The sequence below is a fragment of the Peromyscus eremicus genome, chromosome 16_21 (genome assembly GCF_949786415.1).
Source record: "Peromyscus eremicus chromosome 16_21, PerEre_H2_v1, whole genome shotgun sequence".
NCBI lineage: Eukaryota > Metazoa > Chordata > Mammalia > Rodentia > Cricetidae > Peromyscus > Peromyscus eremicus.
The window spans coordinates 23,003,389-23,017,577 of record NC_081432.1 but is presented as its reverse complement, the minus strand read 5'-3'; the positions used below and the strand labels follow the sequence as shown (position 1 = coordinate 23,017,577).

At 41.5% G+C, this 14,189-nt stretch overlaps 1 protein-coding gene across 4 annotated transcripts in view; it reads right to left on the bottom strand.

Moving 5' to 3' along the window:
* Window positions 1–629: 629 nt before the first annotated feature.
* Ccar1 (cell division cycle and apoptosis regulator 1) overlaps window positions 630–14,189 on the bottom strand; it is a 49,439-nt gene continuing 35,879 nt past the window's right edge. For all 4 annotated transcript variants that reach the window (XM_059244083.1, XM_059244081.1, XM_059244084.1 and 1 more), the window contains 9 exons: window positions 12,100–12,291; window positions 9,816–10,055; window positions 8,909–9,020; window positions 5,873–5,955; window positions 5,266–5,412; window positions 3,216–3,336; window positions 2,828–3,013; window positions 1,260–1,465; window positions 630–982 (listed from right to left, as the gene is read on the bottom strand). In XM_059244083.1, the coding sequence (XP_059100066.1) occupies window positions 923–982; window positions 1,260–1,465; window positions 2,828–3,013; window positions 3,216–3,336; window positions 5,266–5,412; window positions 5,873–5,955; window positions 8,909–9,020; window positions 9,816–10,055; window positions 12,100–12,291 (1,347 nt within the window). In that variant the 3' untranslated portion in view covers window positions 630–922. The remainder of the gene's footprint in view (window positions 983–1,259; window positions 1,466–2,827; window positions 3,014–3,215; window positions 3,337–5,265; window positions 5,413–5,872; window positions 5,956–8,908; window positions 9,021–9,815; window positions 10,056–12,099; window positions 12,292–14,189) is intronic.

Genomic DNA, 14,189 nt, shown 5'->3' with positions numbered 1-14,189 from the left:
GTAAATGCTATTTCCTGTCTTTTGAAGTCCTAAGCATCCACCAAAATTCTGAAGGAAGTACACAGATTAATTAAAAAAATATTTTTAATTAATGACTTAACTTAAGGCATCAATCATACTGACAATCTACTGGCTCGTTACTAAACTGTACATTTGAAGTCCACTTGCTTTTTTTTCAAAAAACTCTCAAAATTAAAATCGAAGTACTCAGGGCAAGTCAAACAACGGAGTGCAGTAACAGCACTGTCAAGACTAGTAATCTATGTAAACTCTAATAAGCACAACGCGCGTTCATATCCATCTCCTAGTTGTGGGTTTTAGATACAGTGTCTTTTGGATGAATTGAATGGTTTCTGAGAATGTATTTCATTATGTAGTCCAGCCTGGTCAACCAACTCAAAATCTTGGGATTTCTGGAATGTGCCATCAGGCCCAGAATAGGAATTAACTTCTTAACAAATGCATTTCAAGACTGTAAATATTTAGTTAAAAAAAGTTGCAAATATTAAGCAGCATGCTGTTTTATGATTTGTACCAAAACTAAAAACGAACTATAAAACTAACAAAAACTCTATAAATAAAAGCAAGTTTTCTACATATTTCAATAAAAGACATTTAGTAATTAAATGTTACTGTCAATTAAACTGATGAACTTTATTGGGGTTAAAACTATAACAAAGTTCATCCTAAAAGATTTTGCAATGCAAAATTCTTCCACTCAGTGAGTATTTAATTTGAATGCTAGAAATTACAGGCAATTTTGAAAAGCAGACTCACATTCATAAAACTTTATACATCATTTGAACTAACATATATGTTTATACTACTAAAAGCAAACATGCATTGCCTTCACACATTCCTGTATCATGATTTTTATATAGTACATTATATAACACCACTCCTCATCACCAAATGCATTTTATCATACACTTGATCCATTCTCCTTGGATTTCTGATCTCTGTCTTCATTCTTTATGTTATCCTATAAAATAAGAACAACGTATAATGTTATTAGTCTCTGATTACTCTGAAGTTAGCTTAAAATAGTAGTCACTGAGTGGTAAATATCAATAAATTTTAATACATGGCTGCCCAACTTTTCTTTAATTTTAGTGGTATGGAATAGTCAACTCAGGAATTGGCCACTAGGCAACTACCAATCTAGCCAAGTAAATATATACACATAGTAAAAATATACACATAAATCATTTTAAAGTTTAAATAAACCATGAAAACATAGAAAAGACAAAGTTTCTAACCTTTTTGAGGACAGTGTGGATATCATCCATAACTGTGGATAGGTTTCTGAGTGTTTTATTCAATTGGTTTTCAAACTGCAAATTCATGTTTTCTGAAACCTTCAAGTTTTCTTGTAACTGACCAAGGTCTTTTTTGACCTCTCTGAGTTCACCAGAGAGGCTTTTGTTAGAATTCTCCAAGTTTAATATAGTTTTTCCATCTTCATCTGTTAAAAAAAATTTCAAAATGTACCATTTTGATTCACATGGTAGAAAAGAAAACCCACTCTCAGAGATTGTCCTATGACCTCCATGTGTGCTGCGGCATATGTGCCTGCCCACATACATACATACATACATACATACATACATACATACATACACACACACACACACACACACACACATTCATACATACATGTAATAGAAAATAAAGTTTGAGCTATATAAATTCAAAAGCAGGTAGACCTGGTGATAAAGGCCTGTAATTCTAGCTATTCAGGGGCCTAAGGCAAGAAGATCCTTGGCCAATGAGTGTGTTTAAAGCTCAGTTTGGGCAACTTCTTTTAACTATGTTTCAAAGTCAAAATACAAATAAAGACTTAGAATACAGCTCACAGCAGCAATCACTCAAATTGCATGAGGCCCTGATTCAATACTGCAATAAACAAACAAAGAGCAACCTCCACAATCCCAAAACTTCTGTGAAATGTTTAAAGTTAAATCAGTTTCACTAGTTCTAAAGTACCACACAAACTGCGTATGCTGGCACACAGCTGTAATATCAAGTCCTAGTGAAGCTGAGAAAGGGACTGCTGGGAGTCAGAGGCCAACACGGGCTACACAGTAAGTTTTGTAACACACTAGGCTACAAAGTGAAACCTTGTCTCAAAAAAAGAGAAAGAAGAAAGAAACTATCAACAGTTTTAAATAGTGTTACTTCTAATTTCAGGTTTCTTTTTGTTTTGTTTTGTTTTGAGACAGAGTCTCACTGTGTAGCTGGTCTGGCTGGCCTTAAATTTGTTATATAGACTATTTCTGCAAGTCACAGAAATTCACCTGCCACTCTGTACCTGGCACAAGTTCCATTTTTGATGACTAGAGAAAATAGAAAATAGTAAAACTTATGTGGTTCTAGAAGAGGTTAGAAAAGATCGAAAGGTTGGGTATGTGTCTCAGGCCTATAACTCCAGTACTTGGGAGGCCACACAGTAAAAACCTGTCTCAACATCTCACACACAAGCGGATTCTTACAAAGCTAAGCAGCAAAATAATGAAAAATAAAGCCAGGCGCTGACAAGATGGCTCAGCAGTAAGAGGACATGCTGCTCTTGCAGAGGACCAGAGCTACTAGCATCCACACTGAGATGGCTCACAAGTGCCGGAAACTCCAGCTCCAAGGGATCGGGATCTGACGCCCCTACCTTAGAGGGTGGGTACGTACACACACACACACACACACACTTAAACATTAACAGTGAAGTTCTGTATATTGTCTAGACAAACTGACAGGGTATGGCTTATGTGTGCGTATACACTGTGCCATTTGAGTACTTTCAAAGCACCAGCACAGCCAACAACATGCTCACCTGTTTTTTCTTCTAATAACTGGAGCTTCTGTTCTACCTCAGCTCTGACTTTTTCACTCTTTTCCAATTTTTGTAAAAGACTTCCAACATCCACCATTGCACCATTGTACACAATAAGTCCTACATTTTCTTCTCCATCTTTTGATTCCTGTTTTACTGTCGGTGTTGGAAGTAATAATCTGTTTCCTAGAATATAAAACATTTTTCTATAGCAACTTATGGAGAATATGGTTACAAAGACAGACAAGGAGCAAGATCTGGCCAGTGTCTAGTGTCTGCCTGTCATTTCAGCACTCGGGAGGCTATGGCAGGGGAATCCTAAACTCAAGGCCAGGAGGGCTCTAGAGACAAAACAGAACAGAAGACCCCACATCTTAAAGTATCCAACCTAGCATGTCTTCCTGCAATGATTCTGACTCTTCCTGGTTTTCTTCATCTTTCGAGGTGTCTGTTAGTTTCCGATAAAAGCATGACTCTCGGAGTACTACTTTATTGAGAAGTTTCTTTACCTGTTACACAAGCAAATAAACAAAAAGATGAAAATTCAATAATTTTACCCTCTACACAAGCAAGTAAACAAAAAAATAAGATGAAAATACTCTATTTCCCTGCAGTATGAGCTAGAGCCTTTCAGACTTGGGGAACGGCTGTTACTGAGTTAGATCTCCAGGCTGAAGTCCATTTCTTTTTTCTGTTCTTGTAGCCCTGCCTGCCTGGCTCTGCCTCTGGAGTGGTAGGATTACGAGTGTGTGCCACCGTACATACCAGCTGTGGACATTTCCTGCCTGCGTGTATGTGCAGCCACATGTGTTTCAGGTGCCCAAGAAGGCCAGAAGAGGGTATCAGAACTCCTGAACTGGAGGTCCAACAGTTGTGCATCATCTAAGGTGGGTGCTGAGAAGAGAACCCAAGTTCTCCCCAAGAACAGTGAGTGGTCTTACCCACTGAGTCATCTCTGCAGCCCTGAAGCACATTTCTTGATTCTCCTACAGCTGTGTTGTGATTTTCAAAAATAGTAAGCATCAACTGTGATCATTTTCTAAGCTATTTACTATTACTATTACTCAGGTTAGAGTATTTAGACAAGTATTTTCTCTATAAATTGATCATTTAAGTTATTTTAAAAAAAAACTGTAGTGGTTGGTAGTGTTCATTTTCCTTATATGTGAGTACATGTGCATATCTCGACAAACAAACAAACAAACAAAAAAAAGTCGGGCGGCGGTGGCGCACGCCTTTAATCCCAGCACTCGGGAGGCAGAGCCAGGCGGATCTCTGTGAGTTCAAGGCCAGCCTGGTCTCCAAAGCGAGTTCCAGGAAAGGCGCAATGCTACACAGAGAAACCCTGTCTCAAAAAAAAAAAAAATAAATAAAAAAAATAAAATAAAATAAAATAAAATAAAAAATAAGCAAACAAACAAAAACAAACCATCTTTCCAGCCCCTAAGATTACTTCTTTTTTTTTTTTTGGTTTTTTTGAGACAGGGTAGCCCTGACTATTCAGAAATTCAATTTATAGACCAGGCTGACCTCAAACTCATAGAGATCCACCTGCTTCTTCCTCCCGAGTGCTGGTATTAAAGGTGTGCACCACCACTTCCCTGAAATAACTTTTTTAAAAGGCAAATGTGTGTGTGTGGGTGTGTGTCTGTCTAAGCACACAGATGTCAGAAGTTAACCTTTCAGGAGCTGGCTCTCTCCTGTCATTTGGGTCCCAGGAAACCAAACTCAGATGATCAGGTTTGGCCACAAGTACCATTACCCACTGAGAGACATCTTGCTGGCCCCAAAGATAGTTTCTTTAAAAAGGATAATATTCTAGCCAGGCAGTGATGGTGCACACCTTTAATCCCAGCACTCAGGAGGCAGAGGCAGGTGGATCTCTGTGAGTTTGAGGCAGGCTGGTTAATGTTTAATAAAGTTATATTAAAAAGAAAGGTCAAGCCGGGTGATGGTGGCGCACGCCTTTGATCCCAGCACTCGGGAGGCAGAGCCATGCGGATCTCTGTGAGTTCGAGGCCAGCCTAGGCTACCAAGTGAGTTCCAGGAAAGGCGCAAAGCTACACAGAGAAACCCTGTCTCAAAACACACACACACACACAAAAAAAGGTCAAAGGCCAACCTGGTGGCTTGCTCCTGTAAACACAAGTATTGTGGATTGCCACAAGGACAAAGCCAGCCTGGGCTACAAAGTGAGACTCTTATTTAAAAAACCTACAGGAAAAATGGGTAGTATTTACGATATTAGATAAATGAAATGAATTTATTCTACTGTCTTACCTTTTGGAAGGGTAACCTCATAAAAAGTTCCTGAGCTATGGATGTAACTTAGTGGAAGAACACTTGTCTAGTGATGATTGAGGCCCCAGCTTCTAAATACCACAAGAAAAAATAAGTTATGAAAATTCCTTTTATTTTAAATTCACAAGATCAATTACCTGAGCCCGAGAAAGATGCAATCCAAGAGTGTATAGTATTTCTTCCAAATCCTTTTCAAGAAGGTAACCACAATGGCTTTGATCAAAATAAACAAAGGCCATCAGTAGATCCCTGTTAACTGTGACCATCTGCGTCTTCTCTTTTTCCTAGAAAGGTCGATCAGAAGATACAGTATACAGTTTTACTACCATGGAAGAATGAGAAATCAAAGCTCTGTCTACATGAAATCACTAATCTTTTTTTTTTTGGTTTTTCGAGACAGGGTTTCTCTGTGTAGCTTTGCGCCTTTCCTGGAACTCACTTGGTAGTCCAGGCTGGCCTCGAACTCACAGAGATCCACCTGGCTCTGCCTCCCGAGTGCTGGGATTAAAGGCGTGCGCCACCACCGCCCGGCCGAAATCACTAATCTTAAAAAGATCTTTGTCTCATTTTACTAAAATAAGTGACAAACACAAATACCCTAAGATCGGTAAATGTCGGGTAAGGAAATCACTATTTTCTGAAGAATGTGCTATGGAATAAATACCTTCTCCCGAGGGAGAAGGAAAGAGAAGAGGAGTGAGCAGCAGCAGTGGTGGCGGCAGCAGACCCAGGCCCAGAACCCACCTTGTCTCTGGAGGGCCTCTCCTTGCAGTAGCGGCTGACGTCTCTCTTGTCGTCTCGCTTGCTCATTTCTTCCTCTTCCCTATCTGGAAAACAAAGTAAAGAAGAAAAAACTTACCACACAGACATCTCCAACTATCCTAGAAACCCAGACTACACTTCCATTACAGAAGTTCTTCAAAGATGAAATGACAGGCATATAAAAATCATGTAGAAATAAAAAGTTTTGATGTTATAAGGAAAAGTTAAGAAAAAACAAGAAGAAGCTGGTGGTACTGACACACGCCTTAATCTCAGCACTCAGGAAGCAGAGCCAGGAGGAGCTCTGTGAGTTCGAGGCCAGCCTGTTCTATAAAGAAGAGTTCCAAGACAGCTAGGGCTACACAGAGAAACTGTCTCAAAAGAAAAAACAAAACAAAACCAATAGGAAACTTATAAATTTCCATATGGCAGTTCCTAACGGCCATAACTTTAGTTACAAGATACTTACAATACACAGCCATACATGTAAACAAAATACTCATACACATAAAATGAAACTTTACAAAAATTGGAGGAAAGGGAAACTGCTTTATTGAATCAAACTGCTGATTTCTCTATGTAGGAGTGTGTGTGTGCACACGTGTCCTGTGCATGGAGGCCAGAGGCTCATGTGAGGCGTCTGGACTGTCCTCCATCTTTCTGAGACAGTGTCTCTCGCTGGTTTGACTAGGCTGGTAATGAGCTCCAGGCATCCAGCTGTCATCACCCTCCCCAGGGCTGCTAGTACAATGCCACGTGAGTACTCAGGGAGTCAGACTCATGGCCTCATGCTTGCCCAGCAAGCACGTTAGCAACTGAGCCATCTTCTCAGCCCATCTATAAATACATGCAAAACCTAACACTTCCCCCTTGCTTCTTTGAACCGTTGGTGTTCTATAACACAAACTAGCCTGAAACTAGCTCCACCCCCCACCCCACCCCACCTCAGTCTCCCTAGTGCTGAGAATCCAAGGTGTGCACTACTACGTGATTAGTGGAGAGAAGGCTCAGTGAGCAAAGCATTTGCTTAACAAGCACAAGAACAAGAGTTGGAGTCCCTGGGACCAGACAAAGCCAGACGCCATGGCTTGAGTCTACAATCCCATGGTTGCTCTGGTGAGGTGAATGTGGGGACAGGAGAATCCCCGACAGCTCCTGGCCAGTTAGCTCAGTGTATGCAGTGGCAACTGAAGACTGTCTCAACCCTGGTAAAAGGCAAAGGCCAGAGCCCAAGGTCGCCCTCAGATCACCAGGCTTGCTCCTGTACGTCCACATCAGAAGCTCACAGAGTACACAAAAGAGGAAGCCAGAGCGCTTGTTCAGCAGGCAGAGGGACCTGCCACCAACTGCACCAGACAGAGTTGTTACATGGGGAAACGGACTTCTGCAAGTTGTCCTCCCACTGAAACACGGGCACACAAACCCACGATGTAATACAAAAGGTGAAGATAAGCTAGGTGTGGTGGCATTTCACAATATGTTTTAAAAATTTAGATAGTCTCATTATGTAGCACAGGTTAGCATTTAATTCACAGCAATTCTGTCACTGCCTTCAAAGTCCTGAGATAACAGGCACATAAATCTTCTAAAAGCTGGTACCTTTAGGGGTGAAGATTTAGCTCAGTGGTAGAGCGCTTGCCTAGCAAGCACAAGGCCCTAGGTTCGGTCCTCAGCTCCGAAGAAAAAAACAAAACAAAACAAAAAAAACTGGTACCTTTAAAATGAAAACCTTACTTTTCTGGTTGGGAATATAACTCAGTGGTAGAATGTTAGAATGTTTGCCTATTTATTATATGTAAGATCTCGGGTTTGACCCCTAGTAACATAACACAAAAGAACATCCTAATTTTTGACACCCCCCCCAAAAAAAATCCATTTTTCTAGTTCTGGGGATTAAATGGAACCTTTTCCTATGCCTGGCAAACTTCCAATTCTGAGATAGGCTTTTATTACCTTGTCCAAGAAGGCTTTGAATTCATCCTGCCTTAATCCTCCGTAACAGCTGGGATTAAAGATTTGCTATACCAGGGCTGGACAATTTTGATCAACTTAATGAATTAAAACATACCTTGTTATCTACCCTTATGATTACTAATAAGATCAGTCACCACTTCAAACACTGAATATTTGTTAAAACTATCATTTCTGGGGCTGAAGAAATGGGTCAGAATTTTTTAAAAGCACTTATTGCTTTTGCAGAGGACCCAGTTCAATTCCCAGCACCTGCATGGTGACTCACACCCGTCTGTAACTCCAGGTACAGGAGATCCAACACCCTCTTCTGACTCCCAGAGGCCCCAGGTATGCATGAGGTTCAGACACACATACAGGCAAAACATTCACACACATAAAATAATTAAGTTTGAAAATATTTTTTAAGTACTAATATATGAATGCAGAGGAAGACATAAGGAAAATGAAGGTACACTGCAGACCACTCTGTAATGTAGCCGAAGCAATTTTACATGAGGTTGGCGTCAGGACAGACAGGCCTCAGTGATTCAGGAGGTTTGCGGATGGAAAGAGCACAGCAGAGGAAACCGTCAGTGCCCGGCTCCTAACAGAAGAGCCCTCAGTGACAGGTTCAAGACCTCCGAGTGCTGAGGAGCAAGGGCCAGCAAGATGCTTCAGTGGGTAAGTCCCTGGCTTTGCAAGCAGGACGACCTGAGTTCACCGCCCAGATCGCACAGTAGAGAAAGGAGCACCGACTCCGGAAGCTGTCCACTTCCACAGGAGCCACAGTAAATGTTCTAAAACTACCATGCCACATGCACTGACGAACAAACAAATGACCAACACCATCAAGTGTTCAATTAGTAATTAAAATCAACAGCCAGATGTGGCAGGATGAGCTTGTAGTCACAGCTCTCACTTGAGGACAGGGAGGCAAGAGTGTCACCCAAAGCCACCCTGGGTACACAGGCCAGTATCAGTTACACAGTGAGACTGTCTCCCAAAAACTGGGAAAGCACAAACTATCTGGTCCATCCTCCAGCTCTGAGGTCACCTACTGCGTACCATCTTCCTCATCCTCGGCGTCTTCCGCCTCCATTGGGTCATACTCATCCTGATTATTATCTTCTTCAGTTTCATCGTCATCTTTAGAATCCTCTTTCCTTTTTTCTTCTTTCTGTAATTTAAGATGCCTTAAAATGAACCAATATGATGACAAGACAGACAAGCAAACCTAAGTCATTAAATGGATGTATTTGTAACAAGTCCAATTACAGATTTCTTGCAACATCATAACCTGTTCAAGGATGGCATGGTGGGCATGTCTACAATCTGAGCACTTGGAAGGTGAAGGCAGGAGAATGAGGAGGTCCCCGCTCACAGCAAGAAAGACAAAGGACAGAGAAACAGAAAAAAAGGAAGAAGGGCTAGAGTTGCCTCAGACATACAGAGCAGTGAACCGCGCTTCCAGGGAACCTGCCCAGCACCCACATGACAGCTCACAACCATCTGTAACCTAACTTCAATCTCAGGGGAGCCACGCTTTCTTCTGACTTCCACAGTCACCATACATACACACACACACACACACACACACACACACACACACACACACACACGTGCGCGCGCGCGCGCGCGCGCGCGCGCATAGATACACATACAGGCAAAACATATACATTAAAATAAAAAGAAAGAAAAGGAAGAGAGGGAAGGAGGAAAAGAAAGCAGAAAATTAGCTATGGATATTTAATTAGGCTTTGCTATGTGGCTCAGGCTGGACTTGAACTCCTGACTCTCCTCTTCCACCTTTGATATACAGGATCACACAAGCTCTAGTTTTTTGAGACACTCTCATATGACCTGTCTCAAATACCCAACACAATATCCAACACTTTCAGTTTGGCTTTTGTCCCGTCTAGAGGTTGGAAGTGCACATTCCTAAGTTCTGTTGCCTATCCTGGAAATTACAGACCTTCCTCTCATCTCTGTCTTCTTTTTTGTCTTTATCGTCGCCTGACTTTCTCCGTTTTGGTTTTGGATCATCAGTATCATCATCTCTTTCTTCTTTTTTATCTTTTCTCTCGTCTTTTTTGTTTTTCTTCTCCTTTTCTTTCTTGTCCTCTTTCTCAGGAAGAGAGAGTAATGATTTGTATATTCTGACTCCAAAATCTCTTTGAAGCATTTCATTGAAGAGTTCTGCAAACAATGAAACCTATAAAAAGACACCAACATTAATCTAGACAAATTCAATACAAATACTAAATAAATAAAACAGTTAGTCATATATCATGCACTATCTTGCCACACATATTATCTATACCTATAGGAGAGCTGTTAATATTTTATGAGGGAGATAAAGAAGAAATCAAGCACTATAAAAATGGATTAAAATGATGTGAAGACTATGAAATCCTCAAAAGAACTAGTTGTGGTGGTGTATGCCTTTAATCCCAGCCCTTAGAAGGCAGAGGCAGGCAAAAACTCTGTGACTTCCAGGCCACTCTGATCTATTAATGAGTTCCAGGCCAGTCACCGCCGTACAGTGAGACCCTGTATATAAATAAATAAATACCTTCAAAGAACAACATTTAAAAAAAAAAATTTCTAGACAAGGTTTCTCTGTGTAGCCTTGGCTGTCCTAGAATTTACTCTGTAGACCAGGCTGGCCTTGAACTCACAGAGATCCACCTGCCTCTGCCTCCCAAGTGCTGGGATTAAAGGTGTGCACCAACCATCACCACCCAAAAAAATATTTTTAAAGACAAGATCTTTCTATGGTACCCAGGCTGGCTTTGAACTCATGTTCCTCATGCTTCAGACTGCTAAATGCTGGCATTACAAGTTCATGTTATGCTGTGTGTAAAAGGTGTACTGCTAGGCATGTAGTATGTTCCTGTTAACTCAGCATTTGGGAGGTGAGGCTGGAAGATCAACAGTCCACCATTATCCTTGGTCATATGAGACTCCGACTCAAAAAACTAGAGCTGGGTATAGTGCTGCATACCTGTGATCCCATATATCAAAGGTAGAAAAGAGGAGGATCAGGAGTTCTTCAAGTCCAGCCTGAGCCACATAGCATGTTTGAGACTAGACTGGGTTGTGTGAGACACCATCTCACAACAAACAAACAAAAAACCAGAGCCATATAAGCAGAACAAACATACAGAAAACAGAATGTAAATATCGTTATGCTTGGTGATGCATTGATGTAATTGCAGGCCCTAAGAATACTGAAGCAGAAGAATCGTAAGTTGAAGGCCTGACTAGACTACAGATTGAACTGAAGGCCAGCCTGGAGACTCAGCAAGACTACTAACAGTAAAAACAGACTGGAGAGTAAAAAAAAAAACCTCTCAGAGGTTTGCATAGCATACATGAGCCCCTGAGTTCAATACCAATAGAGAGGAGCTGAGCATGGTGGTGCACGCCTGGGAGGCAAGTGGATCTCTGCGAGTTCCTGGCCAGACAGAACTATGTAGTAAGACCCTGTTGAGAGAGAGAGAGAGACAAGAGACAGAAAAGACAGAACACAAACTCAAGTTGAAAGATAATACCACTTATTTTCTCTTAAAATCCAAGCAGTCACAAAATTTTCAAATCCATTAAATGATATTTCAATTCTAAAGAAAACAATAAAACATTAGACCATCCTCAAGAAAGACAACCAGGGGCTGGAGAGATGGCTCAGTTTGATTCCCAGGACCCACATGGAGGTTTGTAAACATCTGGAACTCCAGATCCAGGGGATCTGACCCCCTCTTCTGGCCTCCACAGGTGTCAGACACACATGTCAAGCACAGACATACACAGTGACAAAACAACCACACAAAGAAACAATTCAACACAAAAGACAACTAGGTATGAATCTCCTGACACCTCTCAGGAATGGCCATAGGACAGTCACAGGAGCACAGGCCTGTGACTGCAGCACAGAAGACAGAGTCTGGGCTACAGAGCTACTGCAAGATCAGCTAGGCCTACTAGAAATCGTCTCCAAAAAAAAAAAAACAAAGAATAACTTACATCTAATTGTTAATTTACAGCAAAAAAAAAAAAAAGGGACAAAACCACACCAAAGGACTGGGACAGCTAAAGTTAGTCTTTTGTGTCTAGTAAGAGACCTTAGAGGATAAATCTGACTTTCTCATCACAAACAATGGGAACAATCAAAGATAACACTCAAGGATTCAAGAAATACATTGAAGAGTCAGTCACAACTGTGGGCATCATCTGGATAATTCCAACTTTAACATTACCTCGAACGAATGCTCTTTGTTATCTTCCAATCTGTAATCCAAAAGGACACTCAAAGACATGATGCTGCAATCAAACTTGCCACTTTTTGCAGCCCAGTTTGGATGGACAATGATGGCTGGTTCATCGGGCAAAATGTACCTTCTTTCTTGACGCTGCCGTTCCATTTCCTCTTGTCGCTTTCTCTCTTCTTCCTGGACACGGGAAATTTTAAATCACGATGAAGCTTCCATGTACAAAGCGCATGTGTATTGAAACGTACTCTAGTTATAAAATAAAATAAAGGAGCTGGGTGTGGTGGTTCATGACCGCAATCCCAACACTTGGTGGCAGAGACAGAAGGATGACCCCAAGTGAGCGAGTATCAGGCTAGCTTCCACTACAGAGTGAGTTCTTGTTTCAAAAAACAAAGATCAAAATCTTCTGACTTCTTACAGTGATAATATGTGATAATAATGGTTAAAAACCAGAGACAAAACCTTTTATGGCTCTTGATTCTTTCTTCAATTTCTTTGGTTACACTGGTTTATTTAAGGGGGCAGGAGCACACGTGTGGAGGTCAGCGGACAGGTAATTATTTCTCTCTTCCACTATGAGTTCTAGAGATTGAACTGCTGTTGTCAAGCTTAGCAGAAGTGTCAGTGAATATATCTGGCTTTTAAAAATAACTTCGCTAAAGGATATCAAGCCTTCCTGAGGAAACAGTCTGTTCCTGAGCTAGGATATGGACAGTACACACCCTATCCTGCTATAAAGTAGCGACATAAGCTGAAGGACTCAAGCCCTGGCCAGCTCTGGAACAGTATCATCCAAAAGATATTTATAACCCACGGAATAAAACAAGAAACCACAAACTCCACAAACTGCCTAGGAACATAGTAAATTTCCTGTTGTCACAAGAAATGTCCTCAAGAAGTTCCCAGAATTATCAGGCCTAGCAGATAGTCTGCCAGAGCAGAGGCTGGTTCCCTTCATAACCAATCTCTCTCACTTGGTGTTTCTGAGGAAGAACCGACTTGCTTTTAGCTGAGTTATTAAAAGAAAAAAGCAAAACTGGTGGACATGGTGGAGCATACCTTTAATCTCAGAACCCAGAAGGCAGAGGCAGGTGAATCCCTGACTTCAAGGCCACCCTGGTCTACATTCAGAGTTAGTTCTAGGACAACCAGGGCTACATAGAGACCCTATCTCAAAAACCAAACAAACAAGAAACCACTAAGGAACTATGGGAACACATGCTTGTGATTACAGCACATGAAGAGTCAGAGAGACAGGAAGAGGATCATAAGGACAGCCTGGTTTACATAGAGACTACCAGGCCAGCCAGAGTCACATCAGTAGTACCTTCTCCCAAAAAGTCAATTAAAACAGGGGATGGGGGGGGGGGGGGGGAGGAATCAGTGAGTAAAGGACCTTGCTGTCACCCCTGATGACCTATTTTGACCCCCAGACCCACAGGGTAGAAGAAGAAAACCAACTCCAGCAATTATCCTGTGACCCCTGGGCAAGTCCAGTGGCATGTTCAATCCCACACAGAATAAATAAATACAAATGAATTCTTTTGTTTATTTGAGACAGGGTCTCACTATATAGCTCTGGCTGTTCTGGAACTCAATATGTAGAGTAGGTTGGCCTTGGAATTCACAGAGATCCACCTGCCTCTGCTTCTTGGGATTAAAGTTCTGTGCCACCGCCTCCATTTATGTCATATTTTTGTTTTATTTCTCTGTGTAGCCCTGGCTGTCCTGGAACTCTCTTTGTAGACCAAGCTGGCCTCGAACTCGGAGATCCACCTGCCTCTGCCTCCCGAGTGCTGGGATTACAGGTGTGTGCCACCACGACCAGGTTCAATCTACATTACTTTTGAAAGACTTCAAAAGTCAGTGAAAGGACCATGGGGAATAGTGCTTGCTATGAAAGCCTAAACACCCAAGTAAGTATCCCCTGCCCACCTCTCACCCCTTAACCCAAGGTGAAAGAGAACCAAGTTGTGAAATTCTTGACTTACACACACATGCTAATAATATAAATAAAGAAAAAGACCTTGGGCTGGAGAGAGGGCTGAGTGGTTAAGAGCATGTACCTTGAAGAG